Source organism: Plectropomus leopardus, chromosome 20 (genome assembly GCF_026936395.1).
Source record: "Plectropomus leopardus strain MGB_pleo_1.0 chromosome 20, ASM2693639v1, whole genome shotgun sequence".
Lineage (NCBI taxonomy): Eukaryota > Metazoa > Chordata > Actinopteri > Perciformes > Serranidae > Plectropomus > Plectropomus leopardus.
This window is the reverse complement of record NC_142195.1, coordinates 12,673,545-12,696,855: the sequence shown is the minus strand read 5'-3', so window position 1 is coordinate 12,696,855 and position 23,311 is coordinate 12,673,545. Positions and strand designations below refer to the sequence as shown.

Sequence of the window (23,311 nt, the reverse complement as noted above, 5' to 3'; positions counted from 1 at the left end):
ACTTTATACAAATCTGCATGTTCAGTCTCAGCATTATGAATTTTCAGTGCCTCCGTAGGGACAACCAGAATTTGGAGACTTAAGATGTGAGATTTGCCTTGTGCAAATGTCTTAAATTTGGTTGATTTAATTTCAATTAACAAAACCGCCAACAATAAATGAGATAGTAGTTAAGTAGTAAGACGGCCAATGTGATGAAATGCTATGATTATTGCTCACGATTGAGAATATTGTTGTTTGCTTTGTAGTTGTAGCCTAAAAGACATGAAAGCACAAAAACAAATAACTGTAGTCCATGGTATTTATCTGCTCCAGCCATGATTGGCTGTGATCTGCAGTGATGGATGTAAGTCACCTGAGTGCTAATTTTCGACCCTTTCCAGCACCATGCAATAACACACTATCACAAAATACCATTTGTCTTTGTCTAAAAAGTGCTTTGAAATCAAATTCTAATCTGTCTAATCTTAGTCCAGGTAGATGTTTGTGCCAGATTTGAAGAAATTCCCTTAAGGTGATCTTGAGATACAGCATTCACAAGAATGTGATGGATAAAGTAACAGTGGCCTTGACCTTTGACCCGTCACTGCCAAAAATTCTAATGAATTTATCCATGACTCAAAGTGGATGTTTTCAAACTTCATTCAGTTTCCTCAAAGTATTATTGAGATATCACATGCATCAGAATGAGACAGGAGCAAGGTCATGGTGACCTCCACCTTCGACCACCAAAATCTAATTCAAGCTCAACCTTAAGTCTAAGTGGATGTTTGTGCCAATTTGAAAAAAATCCCTCAAGGTATTCTTAAGAATGAAACAAACAAGGTCACGGTGACTTTATCTTTGACCGATGACCACCAAAATCTAATAATTTCATCAAAATGCCCAAAATGACATTCCAAGTATGAAGATACTCCTCAAAGGCATTATTGAGATATCGTGTTAACAAGAACTGGACCTACTTGCATAACCCCAAAACATTATGCCCATGGCCGCGCCTGTGGTGAAGAGGCCCCTGTAACATTTTCACTGGCCTCCATGCAACTTTATATTGTTTACTAACCCCATTTTCTGGCACATTCGTGACACCAAACATGACAAACCAGTCAACAGAACTAACAGGGCATCCTGTACTGGAAATAGGGTAGGAGTCCATTATCTATTTTAAGTGTTTTTTTCCTGTGTTTAAAAATACCTGCATATATGCGCTAATTTTGTTGGAAAAGGGTATAAAATAGCAATATGGTCCCATTATTTGTGAGGGCATAAAAAAGAACTCCGCATTTACTATCTGAAAACCAGAACATGCATTCTGGTAATTGTTACAGTAATCTCAGTTCAATAAGATAAAAGCAAGGGTACACTTCTAAAGGCCTGCAAGGATAGATAGATTTATAGCTTCAGGACAAAAGGAAAATGTCCCCGTGACTCCAACCAGAACTCTGCATATTCAATGTCCACTCTTTTTCTTCCCTAAAATGACTGATGTCCCTCTTTCTCATTTTCTTTATATGGACATAATTCATTTTTGTGTGTTAAATTGTACCGATACTGGCAGAAAGGTGGCTTGACATCAGCTCTATGTCTGTTTAACTCAAACTGGACCCTCAAAGCAAAAACCACTACTTCTAAAAAGCTTGAGCAATAAAGTAGATTTAAAAAAAATGATTATTACGCATAATGATGAAGCATGTTGTTGCAAGTAGTTACTATAAGTAGTGACCATGTAAAACTGCTTTAGACCAATGGGAATGAGGATTAGGCAGCAAGAGCATCTGCTACCAGGAAATGTTTGCTCACAACACTTATTTCCTATACAATATAAACTGTTAAGAAATGTATTTCTTTAAACTTCTAGATGCAATAAGATTGTTTTTCATGATCTAAGGCAAGGTTTTTGTTGTCTAATATTTAAACAAGTGCTTATTTGAAGAAGCAGGACACAGCATGAGATGCACAAGCCTGAAAATCACCTCTACAAATAGCTCTAGAGACTACATATTTACAGCACGTGTGATGATGGCGGCGTGATGCTGATAACTGGTCCCTGAATGCTCGTCACAGAGTAACATTTTTAGCAGTTTTTTTCTGCACCTGATTCACTCTGTTCACGCTGCCCAAATGCATTCCCAAAGCCGTGGGAATCATAGTGAATAATGAAATTGACAGGCCTCATTTGTTTGGTTGTCTGTGTAACAAAAGCCAATGCCATGCACAACCCTGTGAGGCATAGCCATAATCCCTGGGGATAATACTATTGAGTTCAGTTGAATGAGGTTATCTGTCAGCAAGGACGGACAGATAAAGGATGACTGGTATTTGGAGACTTTTCGGATGCCGAGCAGCACGGAACAGGTGCTACAGGAGTTAATCGTCCCTGTATTCAAATGTCGCTGCTTTATGTAGAGTGTACAGATGGGGAGGCAGAAGCATCAAATTAAACTGTTTTTGAGCTTTCTTTTGGAAAATAGCAGATTGCTTATGAGATTATAGAAGGATGTGTCAAAAAGTGTATTTGGATTTTTTAATACAAAGTAAGAGTTCTGGTGTAATGATCTGTATTAGAATTTATGTTGCCCACATCACTAGGGCTGCCTCTTGAAAGTCGGAAATTCGAATCATCAGTCGGAGACCCTAAATTGATGGAGATTGCTTCTAGTTGAGCAGTGTTTTTTTTCTCTTCTGTGCAGTGTACTTTTGGGGATGTTTCAGTCTCCAGATTTTACTGAGGAGCGAGTGCTCTTAACTATAACGCTACTCTTTGCAGCTGCGAACATGCATGCGGTGACACAGAGGAAGAGAGAAACCACACCGTGAAGTGAAGAAGTGGTGAATTTCCAGCTCACAGCAAGTTGATATGATACATTCTCTGGCTTTTGCTGTTGCACATTTGTGATCTATAGTTGGTGCTGTAAGCTTGTTTTCTGTCTGATGTGGGTGCTGCTGCCTCACTGAACCTCCCGCAGAGCCCATTCAGACTTTAAAAATTTGTATAGAAAACAAAACAAATCTTCAAATATACGTATCTAACTGCCAAATCGTATTCCAGTGGCATAAGTCTGAATCGGGTACAGCCCTACACATCACACATCAAGTGTAATTTAACCTCAAATGTTTGTTACTCCTGGTGTCACTCTGAATTAATGTTTATATTTTTCTCAACATTAGTAAAACTGCATTTAAATGATCCATTCATTGCTGGTTATTATACACGTGTATCTTTCTGCTAACAACCCACTTGCTTGTCTCTTTTTAGAGCCATTTGGGAACAGTTGTCACATTTTTGCTCTCATGTAATAATGGCATCATTCGGCAATTGGCCCTGGAGACAGGATTGTACAGTGAGAGCCTTGACCTCTTTGTCCTCCGCATCACTTTTTTCCAGCGGCTAATCCCAACATTTTGCCTTTTCACTTGGGAATAGAGCAGAAATTAACCTCCATCCCTTCACCTTGTTGCATAATTTTCTGATTCAATTTTAAATGAGGGCTGAACATTAAAATACTCAAGCCTTAAGTTTTTATCATGGCTGAAATGCAAGTTGGATTTTCAGAATCATTATCAGCTGTTGTTAGATTCTGGGACTGTGATGCTAAAATATGGAGAAAAAAAAAATAAGATTTGCATATTTGAATAATTCTAACTTTTTTCCAATTTATAAAATGGCCAATTTCAATTAAATTGAACATGGAACATAATCTACTTTATCTGTTGTTGAGCTTTTGGTAAATAGTTTACTTCACAATGTCAAACACATATCAGCAATGTACCAAACTGAAATAACGCTAAATTTCCAACAAAATACTACAAGTAGTTTATCGTTTTTCATCCCATTTTACGTGAGTCAGTACATAGTCAGGAGCAAAAAAAAGCCTGTGCAAATCCAGTTATGCAGAGTGATAAATACTTTGGGAACAAGAGGGCAATTCCACAAACTTCACATATGCATTATTCAGTATGACACGAATAACCAGGGCACCCTCCAAGTCAGTCAGCACCCTTCAATTATTAAAGTTGTGTCTTGCAGAGGAGCACCCTGAGTTCAACAGGATATGATATCAACAAATGCTCAAGAGCCTGAGATTAAAATGTGTGGATAATTTGTGTGAAAATCTCTACACTTGAATATTTGAAGCATCGTGTCTAGTTTTGTCACTAATTGCAGGATAGTATTTTTGCCCTTCCTTGTGTAAGTGCAGACCCCTGAGTATGTTAAGGTCAGTGGTCCACCCACCGACATACTTCAGCGTCTTATCAACCAAACCGATAGACCCTGTCACTTGACCTATAGACATGACATTAAAATACATGGCACTGCATTGCATTACTGCCTGAGAGACAGAGCCGATGGCTATGTTAAAAGAAATGCTTCACTCTGGAGTGACTATTTTGTATATTAATTACTCACTCTGTGTTACATTGAATTTGTGAAGAAAAAATGTTTTTTGTTGTTTTTTTCTGGCATGCCCCCACGGTGAACGACGAATGCAAAAAGTATTGACTATTGATGCAAATGCGGTGTGCATTTAACAAGAGCAAAACTATATCAAAACTTCCATTTACCAACTCTCACACAACTTTTGCACTATGTTACAAGTCTAATTTATCCAGACATATGCTCAGTACTTCCTAAACATAGGCATGTTCACTAAAACCTTACTCTTTAAATCACTTTTGCATATATGAAACTACACACGGATTGGTGCTGCGCCCATACTTGCCAACCTTGAGACCTCAAAGTAAGGGAGGATTCTCGACAACATGCAGAATAAGTATAACAAGATATGTGTAAATATAGTATATATATATTTGATACAATTCTGCATCACCTGCACTAGTCTATATAAGTTTAGTGAGATGCGCAATTTGTGTGAGATTTTGTTTATTAATGTTTTCATATTTTTTTTTTGTTTTTAAACATGGCCTCCCATTTACGTTTTGGATTCTATGTTAACCAACGAGGTATGCAAGAAAAACACAGTTTTCCTCACAAATTGGGGTATGTAACTTATAAACAAATGAACATTTTAGGACTGTATTATTCTTTGAATCCAGATGAAGTTTTACTGTTTTTGTGGTTTCAGAAGGAAGTACTTCATGCCTAAGTATGTGACTCATGGAATGCAGGATTCTTGTGATTACCGGTGTGATGTAATGCCGTGAGTCATACAAAACTGCTTATTTTTGACAAAATGTAAGCAGTACACGCTGTGCTATCAAGAACATGGCTGGGCTGGCCGGAGCCAAAGTGAACTGTCCAGGCTGGGCCATCTGGGGAGCTGGCACTGAGAGCCTCCACGGATGTACAAATCATGCCTTCAAAATGCCACTGAGCACAACAGATTTTCTGTCACAGCTCCCATAATTTGAGTGTATGCTGCATGTGGTTATTATACAATCAATATTATAGAATCAAATTAGCATCATGCTGTCAGTCTTACAGCTATACTTAAGCTATACTGTATGCATATGGTGATTAGATTACCATCAAACAAAGGAAAACGTTTTGAACTTACCTTGTTTTTCAAAATTATGCTTAATCTCGTTGTCCTTGCACATCATGTCTGTGTGTCCTCGGATGCCAATGTTAACTCCATAGTCCTCCTGGACCTTCCCATCATTCAGCTTGTTGTGGAGCTGGTTGGGTGTGGAGTTCACTGAATGTCCACCTGGGTCCTCCTCATCACAGTCATAATCATCAAGAATGGGAGTCTCTCGGATGGGCATACCAATGACGGAGCTTCCATGCTGGTGTGTGCTTCGAGAGCCCCGATAGCTGTCACGGCCCTGCGGACCGAGCAGAACAGAGGGAATGTAGTGGATCTCATGGGTGGCCTCAGTGCTGGCGCTCTTTTGGGGGATGCGTCGGCGCTTGCACCATCGATGGCGGGTATACAGGACAAGGGTAAAGAGGAGAATTAGGAGGAGCAGGGCGATGAGGCCTCCCTATAAAAGCAAAAGAAAGAGAATGTGAGGAAAGCACACAAGGACGACGACACTGATGTTCACACTTAATTGGTAATGTCGATATTTTATGTGGTACACGACTATACAAACATAATACACCTCTAACAATAACTATCCCTGCTGCGGTGTCAATTACATTACGTTGAATGGCATTTAGCACCATTTGCCAGCTATTAAAGTGAGATAAGCGAGTTCTCAAAGCAACATAAGGCAGTTAACAAGGTCCCAAAGAGACTAGATAATTTGCTCCAGACAAGTGCACTGGTCAAATACACAGCACATTATTTAATATGCACAAAGGAAAGAGTCTCAGAAATCTTCATAGAGCAGGGGTTTTCAAAGTCTGACAAACTTTTAACAACTGTGCAGCCTCAACACTTCCAACTCTTAATTATTATTCTTAGTTCTAGGGGTGTTTTTTAATGGCAGAAATATGGGAACTACAGTACAGTTCCTAAATTTGGGGGTCTATGTTTCGATACAATCTGATACCATACAATGCGATGTGATGCAATACGATACAATACTATACAATACAGAATGGTACGTACGGTGCAGTATGGTGCAGTGGAGTACAGTACGATGTTGTGCGATGCAGTGTGATGCGGTGCGGTGCAGTGCGGTGCAGTACGATACGATATGATACGATACAATATGACACGACACGACACGTGATGTAAGCAGGACACATAATATTGCCATTTCTTTTTCTATTTTTTGCCTAAATTTGCACAATTAAAAGCATGACAGACACTGTAATACCACTGTATTGCTCTGATTCAAAGAAAGAAAGAAAATACATGTTTTAAGAAAAACAAAGGTGGCAAAAAAAAAAAGTGTCATAGAGAGCGTTTTCCCTATGATTTCATTATGATTTATGGGTGTTTATTCACAATGGACACTGAAGATTAGGATGTGTTCAGAAAATGTCACACTGAACAGAAAAACATGTTCACACGTCTGTGTGTTCAGATATGAGTGAGAAACAGCTCACAGAAAGAGTATGGATTTTGACATGTTGACCGTGTTGGTAATAATTTACAGTTGTTTTCAGCTCCAGGGCGCACCTGTCTCTTTCACCTCACACAGTATTTATGCTTTGAATCTCACCCTCCACACCCACCAACATCAACTATCTCTACATACTAACTGGTCTACTGTCTTATATAATCCATTTTCAGCATTGTTTTGAAAACTGATTTATTTGCTTCAGAGTTAGTCATTGTTTGGAATAGGTTTTTGTTGTTTTGTCTAGCACATCATAAGACAAAGGACGCTGTTGAGGATCATAAGTATCTCTGTACTTATTTTGGAAAAGAGAGAGGAAAATGAATCACAGGGCACCCCCCTGTAGCAATGATGACAGTAGCAAGTAATTAGAAGGTAGGAAGGATACAGACACACTAATTCACATACACACGCATATAAAAGCACACTTGCACACAATAAAATTGCTGCACAGCACATAAAAGATTGTTAGTTCTAAAATCAGCACTTTGTTAGCACATTGTGCACTTTTTGTGGTCAGACATCAAGTCGGCACCTGCATACATTCACGCACACAATGGACATATACAGAAGATAATATATCAGCATTACCTCATAACATAATGCAGCAACAACAGAATCATAAACTACTGCTTAACTTGTAGCTTCAGTACAATGCAAACCAATGGGTGTCACGGAAGCTACGTCCATTATTTTTCACAGTCCATGATATCATCCCATCCCTTGAAGAGATTGCATTTTACTGTGCATGTGTTTCTGTTATTGTATCCATTCTCCATCTATAGTTTCTCCAGCACATAGACAGAGAAGTCAGGCAGAAATTATTTTCTTTGTAGCAGCGCTGCATCTGAACTCATATCTCTAGAGTGTCACACACACCAGTGCACCAGGGGTTTTAGCCTGTTCTGCCCTCTCTTTCTTCCTACGGCCCTTTCTCCTTCTTTCTGTGGACCTGTAATTTCACCAAGAAGCGTTGCATTTCTCCACAGTCCATTCAATATCTCACCATCACGGCAACATCAAACACCCTGCCATACATGCTGCGGCTTGGTGATAAAGTAAATCCATATGCACGGACAGAATGAGGGAAAGAAAGGGAGGGCGTGACTTGTCCGTTGATTTTTTTTTCCCACCATGACAGACATCCAATAGGTGAGATGTAGTGTTTGATTCGGCAAGACATGGCAACCTAAGGGCGATACATTCCCGCGATGTCAGACAGAAAATGCAGGGTCAGCATGTTTGCAAGAGCATGTTTAAAGATTCATAAAATGACACACATGCAACACATGGAGGCCCATAAAATCCAGATACGCACACACAAAATCACGACAGAATAATAAATAAAATCCACAAGGGGTCATTCATCACAACATTTAAAATTCCATCTTCATGAGGAAAAACAAACCCCTTTGAAATTATAACTCATGCACTGCTGGGTGTCCATAAATCACGCTATGCTGAGAGGGGAGGCGGCCCAGAGAGGACTAGTACCACGGACAAACTTGTTCATTAATCTCCAATAGGATGGCAGCTTTGCAGGAATGCAGTCCCGCAAACTCCTCTTTGCCTGCACTTCTACATTAATTCTCCCTGAAGAATGGCAGAAACATATGAAGGCATATGTTTCATTTTAGCAGTGGAGTGATAATGGAGTGACATTGTATGGCTGTGTAGCACCTCTGAAAGAAATTGCCATGAAACAGGACAAACTGTTAAAACTGCAGTTTCAAAGAGTCCTTTTAGCCACTTAAAAAATAAGACTGAAATATCTTCTGCAGCTCGGTGATGTTTTTCTTCACAACACTGATGTAACATGTCAGCTGACTGTCACTGCACTGTAAAATCTGACAAGTTGATCTAACTTTCAAAAATCTTGGAGATGCCCTTGAGATTGCCTTGAAAAAACAAAGTAACTATGACTATTGATCTTAATCTGTTTATATATAACTGTCAAGTTTACTTAAAATGGAACTGTATTTGCTTAATTTTGTGAGGTTGTTGCTACTTAAACATGGGATGCAGGAAATCAATTTAGTCTGACTTAACTTGATAACGAAGATTTTGTCAATGATGAAGTTAGGAGATCTGCAAGTTCTGTTTTGTTAACATGTTTAAGAATATTAACATACGATTTACACTGTACAATCTGACAAATTGGTTTTACCTTAAAAAAAATCCAGGGAAGCAACTGTTTAATATTTAAGTAAATATAGCTATTAATTTTAATTCATGATTATTTTATATCTAATAATTAAGTTTATTTGAAATTTATCTACATTTACTTGATTTTGTGAAGTTGGTGCAACTTAAAAATGACATAAGTTTAATCAATCCAAGTTTTAGCAACTTTAGTACACTTTAGTTAAACAATTTTACTGTGCTATATATCTGTATTCTGTTGGTTGCAAAAAAATAGTTAAGTTTAAAAGTTAAGTTAAGTTAAGTCAGACTAACTTGGTTTAATGAAGTTGCTTACACAAAAGAACAAGGGAAATCCACTTGTCATTTTTAAGGTGCAACATCTTCACAAAATTAAGTAGATGTAGCCAAATTTTGAGTTAACCTAATTTGTTATAAAGTAAACATAAATTGAGATGAATAGTCACATTTACTTTCCTTTTTCAAGGCAATCACTTTCCAAGATTATTTAAAGTAAGATCAACTTTCAAGTTCTGCTAGTTACAAAACTATAGTTTTCACCTATCAGAAAAGAGATCTGTATAAAAATAAACCTGGTTTACTTAAGTTGCTAAAACTTAGAATGATTGATTTAATTAAACTAATTTTTAAGTGGCAACAACTTCAGAAAAATCAAGTAAATATAACTACATTTTCAGTACAATTAACAATTAGATATAATGTAAACTTAAATAATGACTAATAGTTGTTTATAATTTCATTTTTTGAGACAAACAGTTTCCTAGTACAATAAACTTGTCAGATTTCACAGTGTGGACTGTAAAAAATGAATTGCCTGTTTGTCATGGAAATTTTCAGCAATTACACATTTTACAGTTACACCAAGCTCTGGTAGGAAACGTTTGACATTTACAACCTTAATTACCCTCCTTGCATTTAAATTTGAACATTGCAGACGTGGTGCTCAAGTCGATTTACAGTTCTGACGGTCTAAAACCTTTACAAAGTGCAAGCCCTCTGACTAAAAAAGCTATATACACTACACATGTCAGCTTTTGTCTTCTCAAATGTCTGTTAATTTGACTCTGTCACATCAGTGCCCTTAAGATTCTCTCAAATCTCCCCTCCCGTATCATCTGATAATGTTTTCCTCCGCACTTCCCACTGTTCTCGCTTTTTGTTCTCTCCCCCTTCTCAATTACCGCTCGTCTCTCCGTCTCCATTCCCCCTTCATGTTCGATCACATCTTTCTTCCACTCTTCACTACAACAGCCATATAAATTCACAGTGGCAGATGTAGCCATGAGGGAAAATGGGTTTTCTGTTCATCTTCAGACCCTACAAATCCCTGCTGCTTCAGTCCTAAGTGACTTCACAGGGTGCAGAGTGGCTGGAAACCACATAATTCCACTCTATCCTGGTTTACTTCAGCCTGTGATGATTTTTCTTATTTTGCATTCTCTTTTTCCCCACAATTCCCACATTTCCCATCAAAATCATTTTGCCTGTTATTCTTCCCTTTTTTGCTTTTTGTTCCTCTCCCTGCAACCCTTCTCCCATTAGCTCTCCTGTAAATTCCCTGCTGTCCCTGCTTTATACCTTTCATTTCCTTTCCTCCAATTCTCCCTTTTTTCCTCTCTACTGTGGATCAAGTTGCCTCTTTCCTTTCATCATTCCCTGTCAGGTTCGCTTGCAATGGCTTCATCCCTTCTCACTTACTTTTTATCCTCAGTCTTTTACAGATTGAATGTAGAATTTGGCGACAAACACCTGCACTGAATAATTCAACACTTCTGCTAACCTTTTTTTCAATAGACATAATACCAGCAAATTCCTCAGATTAAGCTATTACCTCAGTTTAGCCATGACAGTCATCTTAAAACTACAGAGGGAAAAGGACTGCAGCAGGTTTCTACTGTTTTTGTTAGTGTATATAATAATGAGCAGTAATGATACGGGTTGAGTGCATGACCACAAAATAAACCTGAAAGCAGTGCAAAGAGCAATGAAAGTCTTAACTATAAAGAATAATTATATACATAAGTATTAATCTTGTCACTGGGGCACATTTGATGTACTTGATATTATCCTAGTATTTCATACAATGGTGTCATACTCATTTTAGTTCATGTGCCACATACAACCCAATCTGATCTCAAGTGGTAAAACCATTGGATAAATGTAAATAGATCTGTACTTGTTAAGTTTTAGTCCTCTGACCGCTCAAAGTGCTTTTACTCTACATTACAAACACTACACTACATTCATTAGCCAAGGCTACTACACAAAATGCCACCACTTATTTTGGACATATACATGCACACAAACCAATGGCACGGCCATTGGGAGCAAATTTGTGGGTTGGTATCTTGGCCAAGGATACTTCAACATGCGGACTGGAGGAGTCTGGGATTAAACCGCTGATTTCACACAATTAGTGGCTCTAACTCCTGAGCAACATCTTTCCACCAATTTTGCTTTACGATGGAAGTCTGATACAGATTATTTTGTACAGAAGCTGCTGATTGACAATAGTTTGCACAAAGTTATTGTTATTGTTTTATCAGAGACTGTATTCTAGTTTGGGTGGAAAAGCCTCTGAAGCAGCATTTTAGATAAAGTAGTCTACTCAGTGTTTAACCTGTTTCTGAAACCTGCCGCCTCTTTGCTTTCAGATGTGATCCAATAGTAGGTGTGTACAGTCATCCAGTGGGCCAGATTGGAGCCGTTCTGGCCTGCAGGCTGTATGTCTGACACCCCTAGTTTAAAATATTTCATAAAACTCTGCTTAAAAATCAAACCTGATGCTGTTTTTGGGCAAGTTATGAAAAAAAAATCAATACCATATATCAGCAAATATGAGCTCAATATGTTCTAGTAATATTGTTTTCTCCACATTCAGAACACATTAGACTAAAATCTCCACCACAAAGTGAAAACAGGAGTTGTTCAGATGGCTGGCTTAGGCAACACTGCAATGTAATTAACATGGTTTTAAGAAATTAACTTTTGTTTTTCCTGGCTGTTTTAGAAACACAGCTCATTTGTTTATATAAGGGTAAAATGAATAAATGAGACCTCAACCACAGTCCTTGGAAATGTTAAAGTTATTCTCCAAGCACATGCCTCATTAAGATATTGCCCTTTTAGCAGCTTATATTTCAGCTACTTTATTTTATACATTTGATTGAGTACATTTATGTAACTGGTTCAGAGTTCAAGATGAGTCACCAAAAATACTTTTGTAATAGCGAGTGGAGAAAACAGAGGGATTTCATCAGAACATAAAAAATAGAAAATAACAAAAGACAAACAATTAACACAAAGACAAGATCAGACAAATTGTCTTGAAAATTATGTTAGCTATGTTTTTTTCGATGAATGTATTCCTTATTTTTAACACGTAAAATAAATATAATGAGCGTTAAAGACACATTTACCCCACCTGCCACTCTCATGGTCCAACATAGTTATAGCAGTAGTCAGTCTCACTACTTTAAGGAGTCCAGGGGTTAACAAACCCACAGCAAAACCTCATTAGACTTGATCATTAAGCCTGATTGAAGTGAATTTGAATTAAAGATATTCAATCACTGATAAATTGTAGACAGCCCTTGGTGTGTGCTAATGAGAGAAGTAGCAAGGTTGGAGTTTTTTATGGCTTCAGAATGAGCCATACAATACTGGCAGAAATGAGAAAATCCCAGCTGTCGGACGTTTGTACTTACTGATCTAACTTGGGTTATGTAAGCCTATTTCAGTGCATTTTCTGTTCAGTATTTAACTTGCTTTTTCCTAAATGACGAGAACAATATGATCACTTTTCATTTTCTTCTTTTCAAGCAAAGCAGGTTGTTTTGCATAATATCTGCTCAACATTTACTTTAGCAACATCTTGCAGAGATGTGGCAACATCTTGAGCATGTTTGTGTGGTTGTTCTGCTCTGACATTTTTTCGGCATATTCTGCTGTTGTGTCTAATCTCTGCAATGTGACTCTAATTCTGACGGCATTTCTTCCGTTGAGGACAGAAATAGCACTGTCACCATGGATCTCTCAGATGTGTCACCTCTCTTTGGCCCATTCATAGAAAATAGCAGATGTCTAGGCAGATGCTTTGCTACAGTTTGCATTCAAAACAGAAGTTAGAAGTATGAAGTCAAAGGGGGCAACATTACTTGTAAATATCATCACTCTGGATTGGAAATTATGTGAGAACTGCAGTCATGTATCAGTTTAATTCACCACTAAGATGAAGTTAGTATATAACAAGTATAAAAAGATAATTTTAATGCATACTGAAAATGAATCTAATTGCAGTACATATTGTGATGAAGCATAACACACAGTGCAGATTAGCTTAAAGGGACAGTTCACCCCAAAATCGAATCGAAACATAATTTTTTTGTTTGTTTGTTTGCTTGTTTTTTTTTTCCTTCCCTGTAGTTCTATTATCAATGTAGACTGTTTAGGTGTGAGTTGCTGAGCATTGAGATTTTTTTAAATTGTGCTTTGAGCACCACAAGCAGACCATTCATTCAAGAGAATGCAGACATTTCCACAGCCAATAGTTTAAACATTGGCAACTCACACCAAAATAATCTAGACTGATAAATAGCACTACAGGTAAGAGGAAAAATGTGTATTTTTGATTCAGGCAAGACCTGTTCCTTTAAATAAATAATATAGATATATTTTAAATTTGAACATTTAAAATTATGTGAAGCAATCAAAGATGTAGATTTTGTTTCCCTTTCTGAGGAAAATGAAGCAAAGACAGTTAGGGGTTGTCTCCCAGGAAATATTGATAGCGCTAAACATTTAATTTTCTGCGTTCTAGTGAAATGTATGGAACAGTTTGGGCTTCTTTCTCCATCAATTTCAGGTGGAAATGTTTTAATTTTTTTTTCTAAGCTACTTTTATACTTTTTTTGTGGGGGACAAATGCACATGTTCTTAATATTGAGGAGGACGTGTGCCCTGCATCCTTCTTCAGAATTCTACGCCTATGGAAGAAATGTTTTTATATTGTTAACCACAGTGTTAAAAACTTGTTGTAACATGATGCCACTTTTCTATTCCTATTATTTATTGTGACATGTTTCAGTAAAAATATTAAGCCTGAGTGGAGAGTGGTTAATAGGATGCAAACACATAAACTGTATGCACGTAATTGATGAAAGCATTGCTCAATCAAACCCTCAAACCACAACAAAACTCTTCTACAGCCAGGAAGTCTGATGATCAATTACATTGATCCACTTCATTCTTGGTTCATTAGCTCCTGTGGCGCCTCGAGATGTACAGACATTGGACCTTTATATGTACTTTGGCACAACTGACTCCCCCATGGTCCTAATAAGCATCTTTATGCATCGAAACAACACGACTCAGAGCCAACACATCCAACACATGCTCTGTGGTTTAGCCACCATCTGTGCACAGTGGAGGCTGTGGCTCACTGAACCCTAGTAACCATCCACTTCTCGCTCTGAGAGAAGAATAGACTATAGTAATCTTTAGGATGTTTAGAGCAAATGCTACTGTGAAACAGTCACATGCTGGATTCTGACAAGAATAGCAGATGACGTGTGTATTATCATAAAGCCGAAATGCCTAGAAGCATTGGATACTCATGCAAGCTAGTACAGCCAAATGCACACAGGTGTACTCACAGTCGCATATATGGGCCACCTTCATATACAAACAAACACATTTTTTAATGGCTTGTTTCTGTGCTCATGCCACTGTATGTCATGCAAAAACCTTCAAGACAGAACACCATCCTTTACCTGTCGACCATCTTTTATTTGTCAGCCACCCACACTTTGTTACACTCCCCCAGCTCCCAGTGTTGTATCTGTTTCTCCCATCCCTCTCTCCCAGCAGGAAGTTAAAGTGGCATGTGCCCTAGCATCTGCTCTCCATTCTCTCTGTCCAACTAGAAGTCGCAGCGTGAATGACAGGACTTGGCTCTTTACTTAATGTTTCCACTCGGCTAATTCACCTTGGAGAAGCCATGGCTGTCCATTACCTGAGCACATGGAGAAATGGCTACTGGGCACAGACAAATAATACAGACACAGTGAAGCCAGATTGATATTAAGCTTTATGCCACATCTAAAATACACAATCTTTTTGTCTTTTTGTCTTTGATTACTATGACAGCTTAGGTAATTATAGTAAATGATTGCCGTGACTTGGCTGAGAGACATGATAGACTACATGTTGGTTTCCGTCCAATCATAACTGGCCATCTGTCAAAACTTGCATGATGTCATCAGGAAGGAGGTGCAAGGAGGAAGGAAAAGGGGAAAGAATGTAAACAAATGACAGTGTGTGAAGCCACAAGACTGGCTTTCTTGTGTTCAATAAAGGAACAAAGAAATAAAGAAACTGCACCATCGTACGGTTCTGGTTTTTAAACACTGTTTTCCTCCAAACTACAACCACAAAGGTGGTTTTAACAAGCGGAAACTACAACCTATATTTGCATCTATCGTTAAGCGTCAATCTTTAGTAGTCATAGTAATTATGATGGAAGCAAAGAAGGAAAACTTAAGCTGGGGACAAGATCAGGGTGGACTGATGAGGACTACCCATTGTTTCGACAGCCCAAAATTATGTTGCCCTGTTGGTCCGAAAATGTCCAATTGGACTGAAAGCCCATTTCTAAGACAGCCCATGATCGAACGATCAAACTGGCATTGCCCCAAAGACCACTTTCTCCAACAACAACACTCCCTGCACTTACACAACCCAGTTAAACCCAGAAAAAACTTGTATTGTACGTTTCTATAAACCATGGATATGTTACATTTGTCAACAATGCTGCAGTGAATGTTTGGTTAGATTTAGGCACAAAAAAACATTGGTTATGTTTAGGAATAGACCATGTTTGGGCTTAAAACACCCACGTTTGAGAAAGAAAAAAAAACACTGGTAAAATCACCAGGATTGGTGGCTCACACCCTTCTGGGAAACGCAGCAACAGGTCGGTAAAAACATCCAGGATGGGTGATTCACACCTGTTGGAAACCACCACCAAGGATCAGTTCAAACACCCAGGATTGGTGGTTTAAACACCGCAGGGAAACTGAAACTAACTGAGAGCAAAGTGCATTTTTGGAGCAACAGGACTTTGGAGGAATAGGTGTGTGTTTTTGGAATAACAGTTGTTGGACAAATGGACTCTTGGTGTAATGGAATGTGTTTTCCGACTAACTGGGCAACAAAACATTGGCCCTTCAGAACAACTGCATGGCACCTGGATAGATGCTTCAAAAAAGCACAGGAGTATTTCATCATCCACCGGTAGGTGCTCTATGGGTTGCATTCAGAGGCAGGAACATTCAACCAAGTGATCGTATGTGCTGGAGGACTTGTTGGGTTTTTACACTGGTAGAATGGTCAGTCTTTGGTACCAATTTTGATACTTTCCATTTCAGTTTTTGCAGAAAACAGGTTCAGCTGCCTCTCATTCATTCATTCATGCGGTGACTAACTGACTGACTCACCTTCTCTTTGAGTGGGTCTTTGTGGCGGTTTGGATGCACAACAGTACCTACAAACACACTAAACCAGGATCATTTTTCTCCCCCTTTTCAATACCGCATAAGTGAGGCAGCTGCTTTGCATCAACACCATGTGCTTTTGTTAATACAGGGTTTGTTCGGTTGCTGACGAATGTAATATAAAAAGGGACATGTTTTCAAAAATCCCAAAGTATGTGTTGTATCTGAACTGGTGAGGTGAAGTTTTTTGACAGAAGTGAAATATTCCTTTTTGAAGTGACTGAAAATCATTCCACAGCCCTGGCTATGTAAATCACTGGAGAAATTACACTGACCAAAAGCCCGTACCTAATCATAAAATCTGATTACACTGTGATTGAAAACTGAATGAAAATCTCCCACAGCTTAACTGGAAAGCACCAGGTCGACCTTTCCATTTTGTCCCTCTCGCCATGGGAACTAATACATGTTTCCATCATCCACTCCCCACCCTCTTTTCCATCGCCTTGAGTCCTATCCCCTCATTACTCCGCCTCACTATCCTCCCCTTTTTACATGCCATGGCGCTCTATCCCACACAGGGAAAAGATATGAGGGCAGATAATGCTGTCTTGAGCCCTGGCCCTGTGAATTATAACAGAGAATTAGGCCTGATTTGCTAGTGTGGTGCTCCCGCCCACCCAATACCTCTCTCACAGGCTTTTTCTAGCTTTAGCCCATGCCCTACGCCCACCGCTTTCCTCTCTCAGCCAGCCGAACAATAAGTCTGTTCCAGGGTCTCTAAGCTCGGGGCCTGTACATAGGGATGAAGTCGGCATCAGTACCATAGATTACAGAGATAAATGACATCTCAGTTCTGCGAGGGGAGCTCTACATACATATGCAATGCTTGCGGAGAAGTCATTTTTTTAAAAGAGGTACTGTTTCAGAAGTTTGTGTTCACAGAAAATATATTATTGTCTGCATTTAGGCATGCCAAACATCAAAGAAAGCACTATAAATCCCATGACTGACTGTGTACAATGTAATAAACTGCAAGTGCAACTGCAAAACATCATTGTAAAATAAAAAAAAACACTTTCTGTACATCAGAAGATTCATTTGCATGTTGTTTCAAATTGTCTGTATCTGATAACATGTCCCCCAACATGTTTATCATTGTTTTGTGTTGCTATAGCTGCATTGCAAGTTTTAAATTGACTATAATTACAATTGCAACCAGCTTGCTTTAGTCTGAAACATAACAAAAACCTACCAGACCAAAAACAGTTTGCATTGATTATTAAAAAAAAAAGTAATATCCTCCAGCATTAGGTCCTCTAGTGTACACTTAATTGAAATGTTACTGTTACACACTCCGTAAAATAACAGAAACAGCAAGTTCTGAGAGCATGGCAGCAATTTAAGCACTTCTGTACAATAATGGAGGAAATGGGAGCTGTGCATTATGTCTCATAACTATCTGCAGCATGGTTGATAGAGGGCATTAGTATTTACTAAAATCTACAGGGGCTTTCAGTTAAACATTTTTTCATTACACCACCCAATGAGCATTTCCAATATAATCAGACATACATTTGTTTTGAATGAAAACAGCTATCTCGGGTTTCAATTCCTGCAGTGTGCTTATTTTCCCGATGCATATGGTTCAAGGTAAATTAGGTTTTTAAACTTTTTTCTGATTTATAAATGATGATCTTTGACTGAATCATTTTTGCACACTGCAAACAAAATAATTACAGAGTAGAATATACGGAGTCGGTCCATGAGTTTTATTTGATGTAATCACATTTAAGGGAAAAATATTAATAATAAAAAATAGGCCAAATAGAGGAAGAAATAAAATATAGATGACTGCATTCATCAGTTTGTTACCCATGAGGGCATCCCTTGAGGAAAAATATTTTTGCATTTCAAAAACACACACATGTTGAAAAAATGGGTCCGCGTTTAGATAATGGCTAGCACTTGTTTTCTCCCCGCCATTGTAATGGAGCCTTGGTATATTTCTCAGTGTAATGACATCCCATGATGCTCGCTGTTTGCATGGTAACCAAATATAATTGCCTGATGACCATGCACCGCTGCATGCTCATTACTGTGGCAAATTAGTACTGCTGGAAAAGAAGAGACTACAATGCCCCCACAGCCTCACACCACCGCCCCCCTCCCGCACTACATTATGGCTCTTTCATTTGCTTTTATAAGAGATAAATGATATCTTCACACTGAGGCAATGTAAGCCAACTGTAAGCACACTTAGCCTGCCGTGGTGACATCTTACAGGAAGACATGTGATTAGAAAGGTAATGCCAATATTTGCAGTGGTGTCACAAGGGGCCGATACAGGCTTGCTACAGCTGTTGATAACAAGGCAATAAGAGGGGCCTGGACAATGAGGCCCTTGGGGTCTCTTTGATTGAGAAAAAGGAAGGGCTGAGGAGTGAAAGGGGCAGGGAATGGATTTTTGCTTTTGTTAAGATTCATGCATCAGAGTGTGGACAATGGTGCATACTTATAAAGAGCAGCATGTGGGAAAATCAGTGCAGACTGACACACACAGTCATTTTGTTTTGCCATTTTACTTTGAGGATCTTTTTTTTTTCAAGTGTTCCAAGGCTTACAAGGATTACTCAGATTGTTCTTTTTGCCATGCTGTCAGCTGCAATTGTACGGTATTTAACAGGATGCAGAATAAACATAAGACCAAAACTGTGAAATGAATGACTTTCCTCTCCGCTCGAGAGAGAAATATCCTTGCCTTGAAAGCTGGCGGGTGCAATGGAGCTATGTATGATTATAGGTGTTTTTATGTGTTAGTGTGTGCTTTCGCTCGTGTACCACCATCAGAGGCAGCTGGGGCCTCAGCCCTTGTTATATTCCCTGTCGTTTAGCTTGAAGTGAGGCCTTTATTTGTATCTGCAGCTGTCGGCCAAGTGTTACCACAACAGCTTGCGGGAGTAGACCTGTCAGCGAGCGCCAGCAGCTGAAGGGGAAGGTAGTCTTTGTCCACATGTGCCAGACACAATCAAAAACTCACTTTTGTGCCACGTCCTGCTCTTGCCCCCTCGAAGTCCCTAATCCCTGGTCATTCCCTTGTTCCCAATATCACAGCAATGTCTCCTTACTTTACTGGCAGCTCTAAAACACATATTTCACGTTATATAGAGTATAGTGTTCCTACACTGTAAAATGTTTGACAGTACATTTACAGATTAATGTACCTTAGCAGGTAATTTACAAATTACTCACTACAAATTGCATTACTTTCACAATTAGTTACTGGATCATTTTTACAGTAATTTATTGTGAAAGATTACAATTATAATTTGTAAAATCATAATAATCAAAATATCTTTGAATCTATTTCACTGAATCATTTTTACAGAAATTAATCTGAAATATTACAGTTAAATTATGTAAAAACCTGGACAATTTCAAAGTGTCTTTGTATCTATATCACTGTATGATTTTTATAAAAATGTATTGAGATGTATCACAGTTTTACCTTGAAAAATCCTGGAAATAATAACAGAATCTGTGTATCCCTATCACTGAATCAGTTAAAAAAATGTTTTGAGAAATACTGTAGTTACATCTAGTTACAACTGTATAATTTTACTGTCATTTATTGTGAAATATTATAATCCATCCATCCATATTATCACAGTATCTGTGTATCACTTTATAATTTTATAGTAAATAATTGTGAAATATTACAGCTACATCCTGTAAATTTTATAGTAATTTATTGTGACACATTACGGTTATATTCTGTAAATTCCTGGAAATTATTACAGTATCAGTGTATCTATATCACGGTGTCATTTTTACAGTATTTTAGTAGAAATATTACAGTTACATCCTGTAAAATCCTGGAAATTACCACTGTATCTTTTTATCTATATTACTGTGCAATTTCACAGCAATTTATTTTGAAATATTACACTTACATTTTGTGAAATCCTGAAATAATCACAGTAGCTTCATATCTACTATCACTGTCATTTTTTACATTAATTTATTGTGAATATTACAGTTACATCCTGTAAAATCCTGGAATAATTAACAGTGTATTGAGAATTATTTCACCTAACCCTTGGGTTAAAACATAGAGGCCTGTGGGGGACATGTCAGTTTGTCTTCCACTCAGTCTTTGGCGAAGGGGGGGGGGGGTACTGAAATACACAGTCCTGCAGTGGCAACATGTAATGTAATGGATTAAGATTGCTTTGAAAATAAATGCTAATAGATAACACAGGTCGGAATAACTCTTCCAAGCCCAATTCAAATAGCACAGATGTTCCCAATTGGTGCTTGAGTCATTAATGGCTGCTAGCAAAACACATCTGCTATCATTAGAGCTAAGAGGAGGGAAAACAAGCACTTCAAATATACATTGATGGGAAACTCCCCAAGACTTAAGTCACTGTGCTTTCAAGGGGCCATTAAAAGAAACAGCAAGAATTGAGATGAATCGATAGTGAGACATACTGTAGGAACAGTTGAGGGGAAAAAAAGTTACTTGTCTGCCAGCTGACAGTAGTTAGTATGGTGGAGCTTGGTGGTGCTATCTTTAGAGTTCATAGAGGTTAATGAGATATGCAGTGAGGATGGTCTAATTCCCAGCAGTAAATATCTGTGAAGTGATGCATCAACATAAACAAAAATAGGGGTAAACAGTATTCAAAAGCAGTTCTTTGGCTCTCAGTCATAGGGGGAACCTGATTTGGTGCTGTATTTTTTAAAGGTTCAGTGTGTAAGATTTAGAGGGATATATTGACTGAAAACATATACAATTGTCATTATTATGGTAATTTTTTAAATTTTGTTTCGTTACCTTAGAATGAGCCATTTATATCCACATACAGAGCGGGAGAGAGTAAGAGAATAGATACTATAAAATACAATATATGACGCTGACTATTTTAATAAGGAATGCTTATTAACTATGGTGTTTATTTGCGGTCTACCATATACCAACAGCTAAGCTGTGAACAAACATGTTTATGTGCTTAAAAGTTGAAAAACTGCACATTGCATAAAAACAGTACATTATATTACATTATGCATATTGTATTTGTTCTAAAAATAATACGTTTACAGTTTGCAGATGTTTTTGAAGTTGCACTGCGATTAATTATATATTCAAAGACCACATTACTACTTGTTCTGTTTCTTGATGTTTAAATCTTCAGTTGAGCACTGTATAATTTTCCCCTCAACGAAATGACTGAGCAGAATTTCATTTCAATCCAGCTTCCCACATACACACACAGATTTGTTAGTAGTGTTGTGATTTCCCCTATATATTTAGAAATTAAAAATGAATTATGCATATGTTAATAATATACATATAATAATATCAAATATATGGTTACAGACACTCTCTCCACCTCCCTTCACTATTTTTTAATTTGTAATTCGTCAAAAGACAAACAAAATGAACACGGAAGTTAAAGATGAACTTCAATTACAGCATTTTTTCCCAAAATCTCCATAGACGCCATAATAATATGGTTTTGTGAAATCGCGAAAAATTACCGTGTGGTGAAAATATTGTGCCAGCCCTTCTTGTTACATTCTAAAACGTTTTAAGCCCTTGCATGTACAGCATGCCATATTGTAAGCTGATGGTTAAACCATTTCATAAATGGTATTTATCCCGTCGCCATCATTTCAGCAAATCATCATCTCTTAAGAATGACAATATCCAGTCATCAAGCATCCAAACATACAAGCACACACACAAGCAGACAAAAGTGCACGTATGAATACAGCTATTCAATAATCCTTTCCCTTCAGGATTGCACTTTTGTTCCCCCAACTCCTGGTCTCCATCGGTAACTGTTACCCAGGCAACAGAACAGACAAAGAAAAGGTGAATGAATGGGCAGAAGAAAAAAAGGGAGGAAAGAAAAACAAAAATGGGGAGAGGCGGCACTTCTACCTGAGTTTTGTCTCTATTAATAGCATTCAGTCTTTTTTAGTTGCATAGCAGCTGAAGTCTGAAGAGAGGCAATTTACAATGGTCATGACACTTGGCCACTCAAACAAAAGCATGTGCATGCTGTGCGCGTGAACAAGGGACATCTGGATGAGTACGCGGTGCACATGCATGACCCCTGGGTATTTAAAGGGAGGATTGTTATGAGTTCTATTTAACTATGCTATAATGCTCTTCACAAGACAACATTTTTCCAAGTTAGTTTCAACTCTCTTTTATGCAGATGCAGGGCAAGTTACATCTTTGCACATTCAACTCAACCTTGTGGAAGTATGGGTGTTTATTTCCTGAATGCTGAGTGTTTTCAGGCAATTTGCAACACAACCTCCCACATACGGTCATTATGTTGTTCATTTAAACTGACTATGAACTGTGGTATGAAAACAATACTACAAGTTTTTAAGCAGTGAATTTGAGACAATTCATCCAAAGGGTGTTCTGGGTTAAAATCCACTGACCAGCGAAGGCCATTCTATGTGGACTTTCTGTTTGCCCTGTCTGCATGATTGCCCATAGGTGTGATTGTGTGTGTAATTTGTACTTATCTGTCTATGTGTGTCAGCTCTGTGAAAGATGGTTTTGTAAAAATGCTTGCTGGGATAGGCTCCAGCCCCCTGCAACCATGCACACAATACGCAGTTTAGAAAATGGATGTACTGTTACAACAGAAGGT

General features: G+C 38.1%; 1 protein-coding gene across 1 annotated transcript in view; it reads right to left on the bottom strand.

Moving 5' to 3' along the window:
- The window catches only part of astn2 (astrotactin 2), a 360,618-nt gene that overhangs the window by 265,624 nt on the left and 71,683 nt on the right, over positions 1 to 23,311 (bottom strand). Inside the window, exon 3 of the mRNA XM_042509044.2 lies at positions 5,517 to 5,946. Coding sequence (XP_042364978.1) covers positions 5,517 to 5,946 — 430 coding nt within the window. The remainder of the gene's footprint in view (positions 1 to 5,516; positions 5,947 to 23,311) is intronic.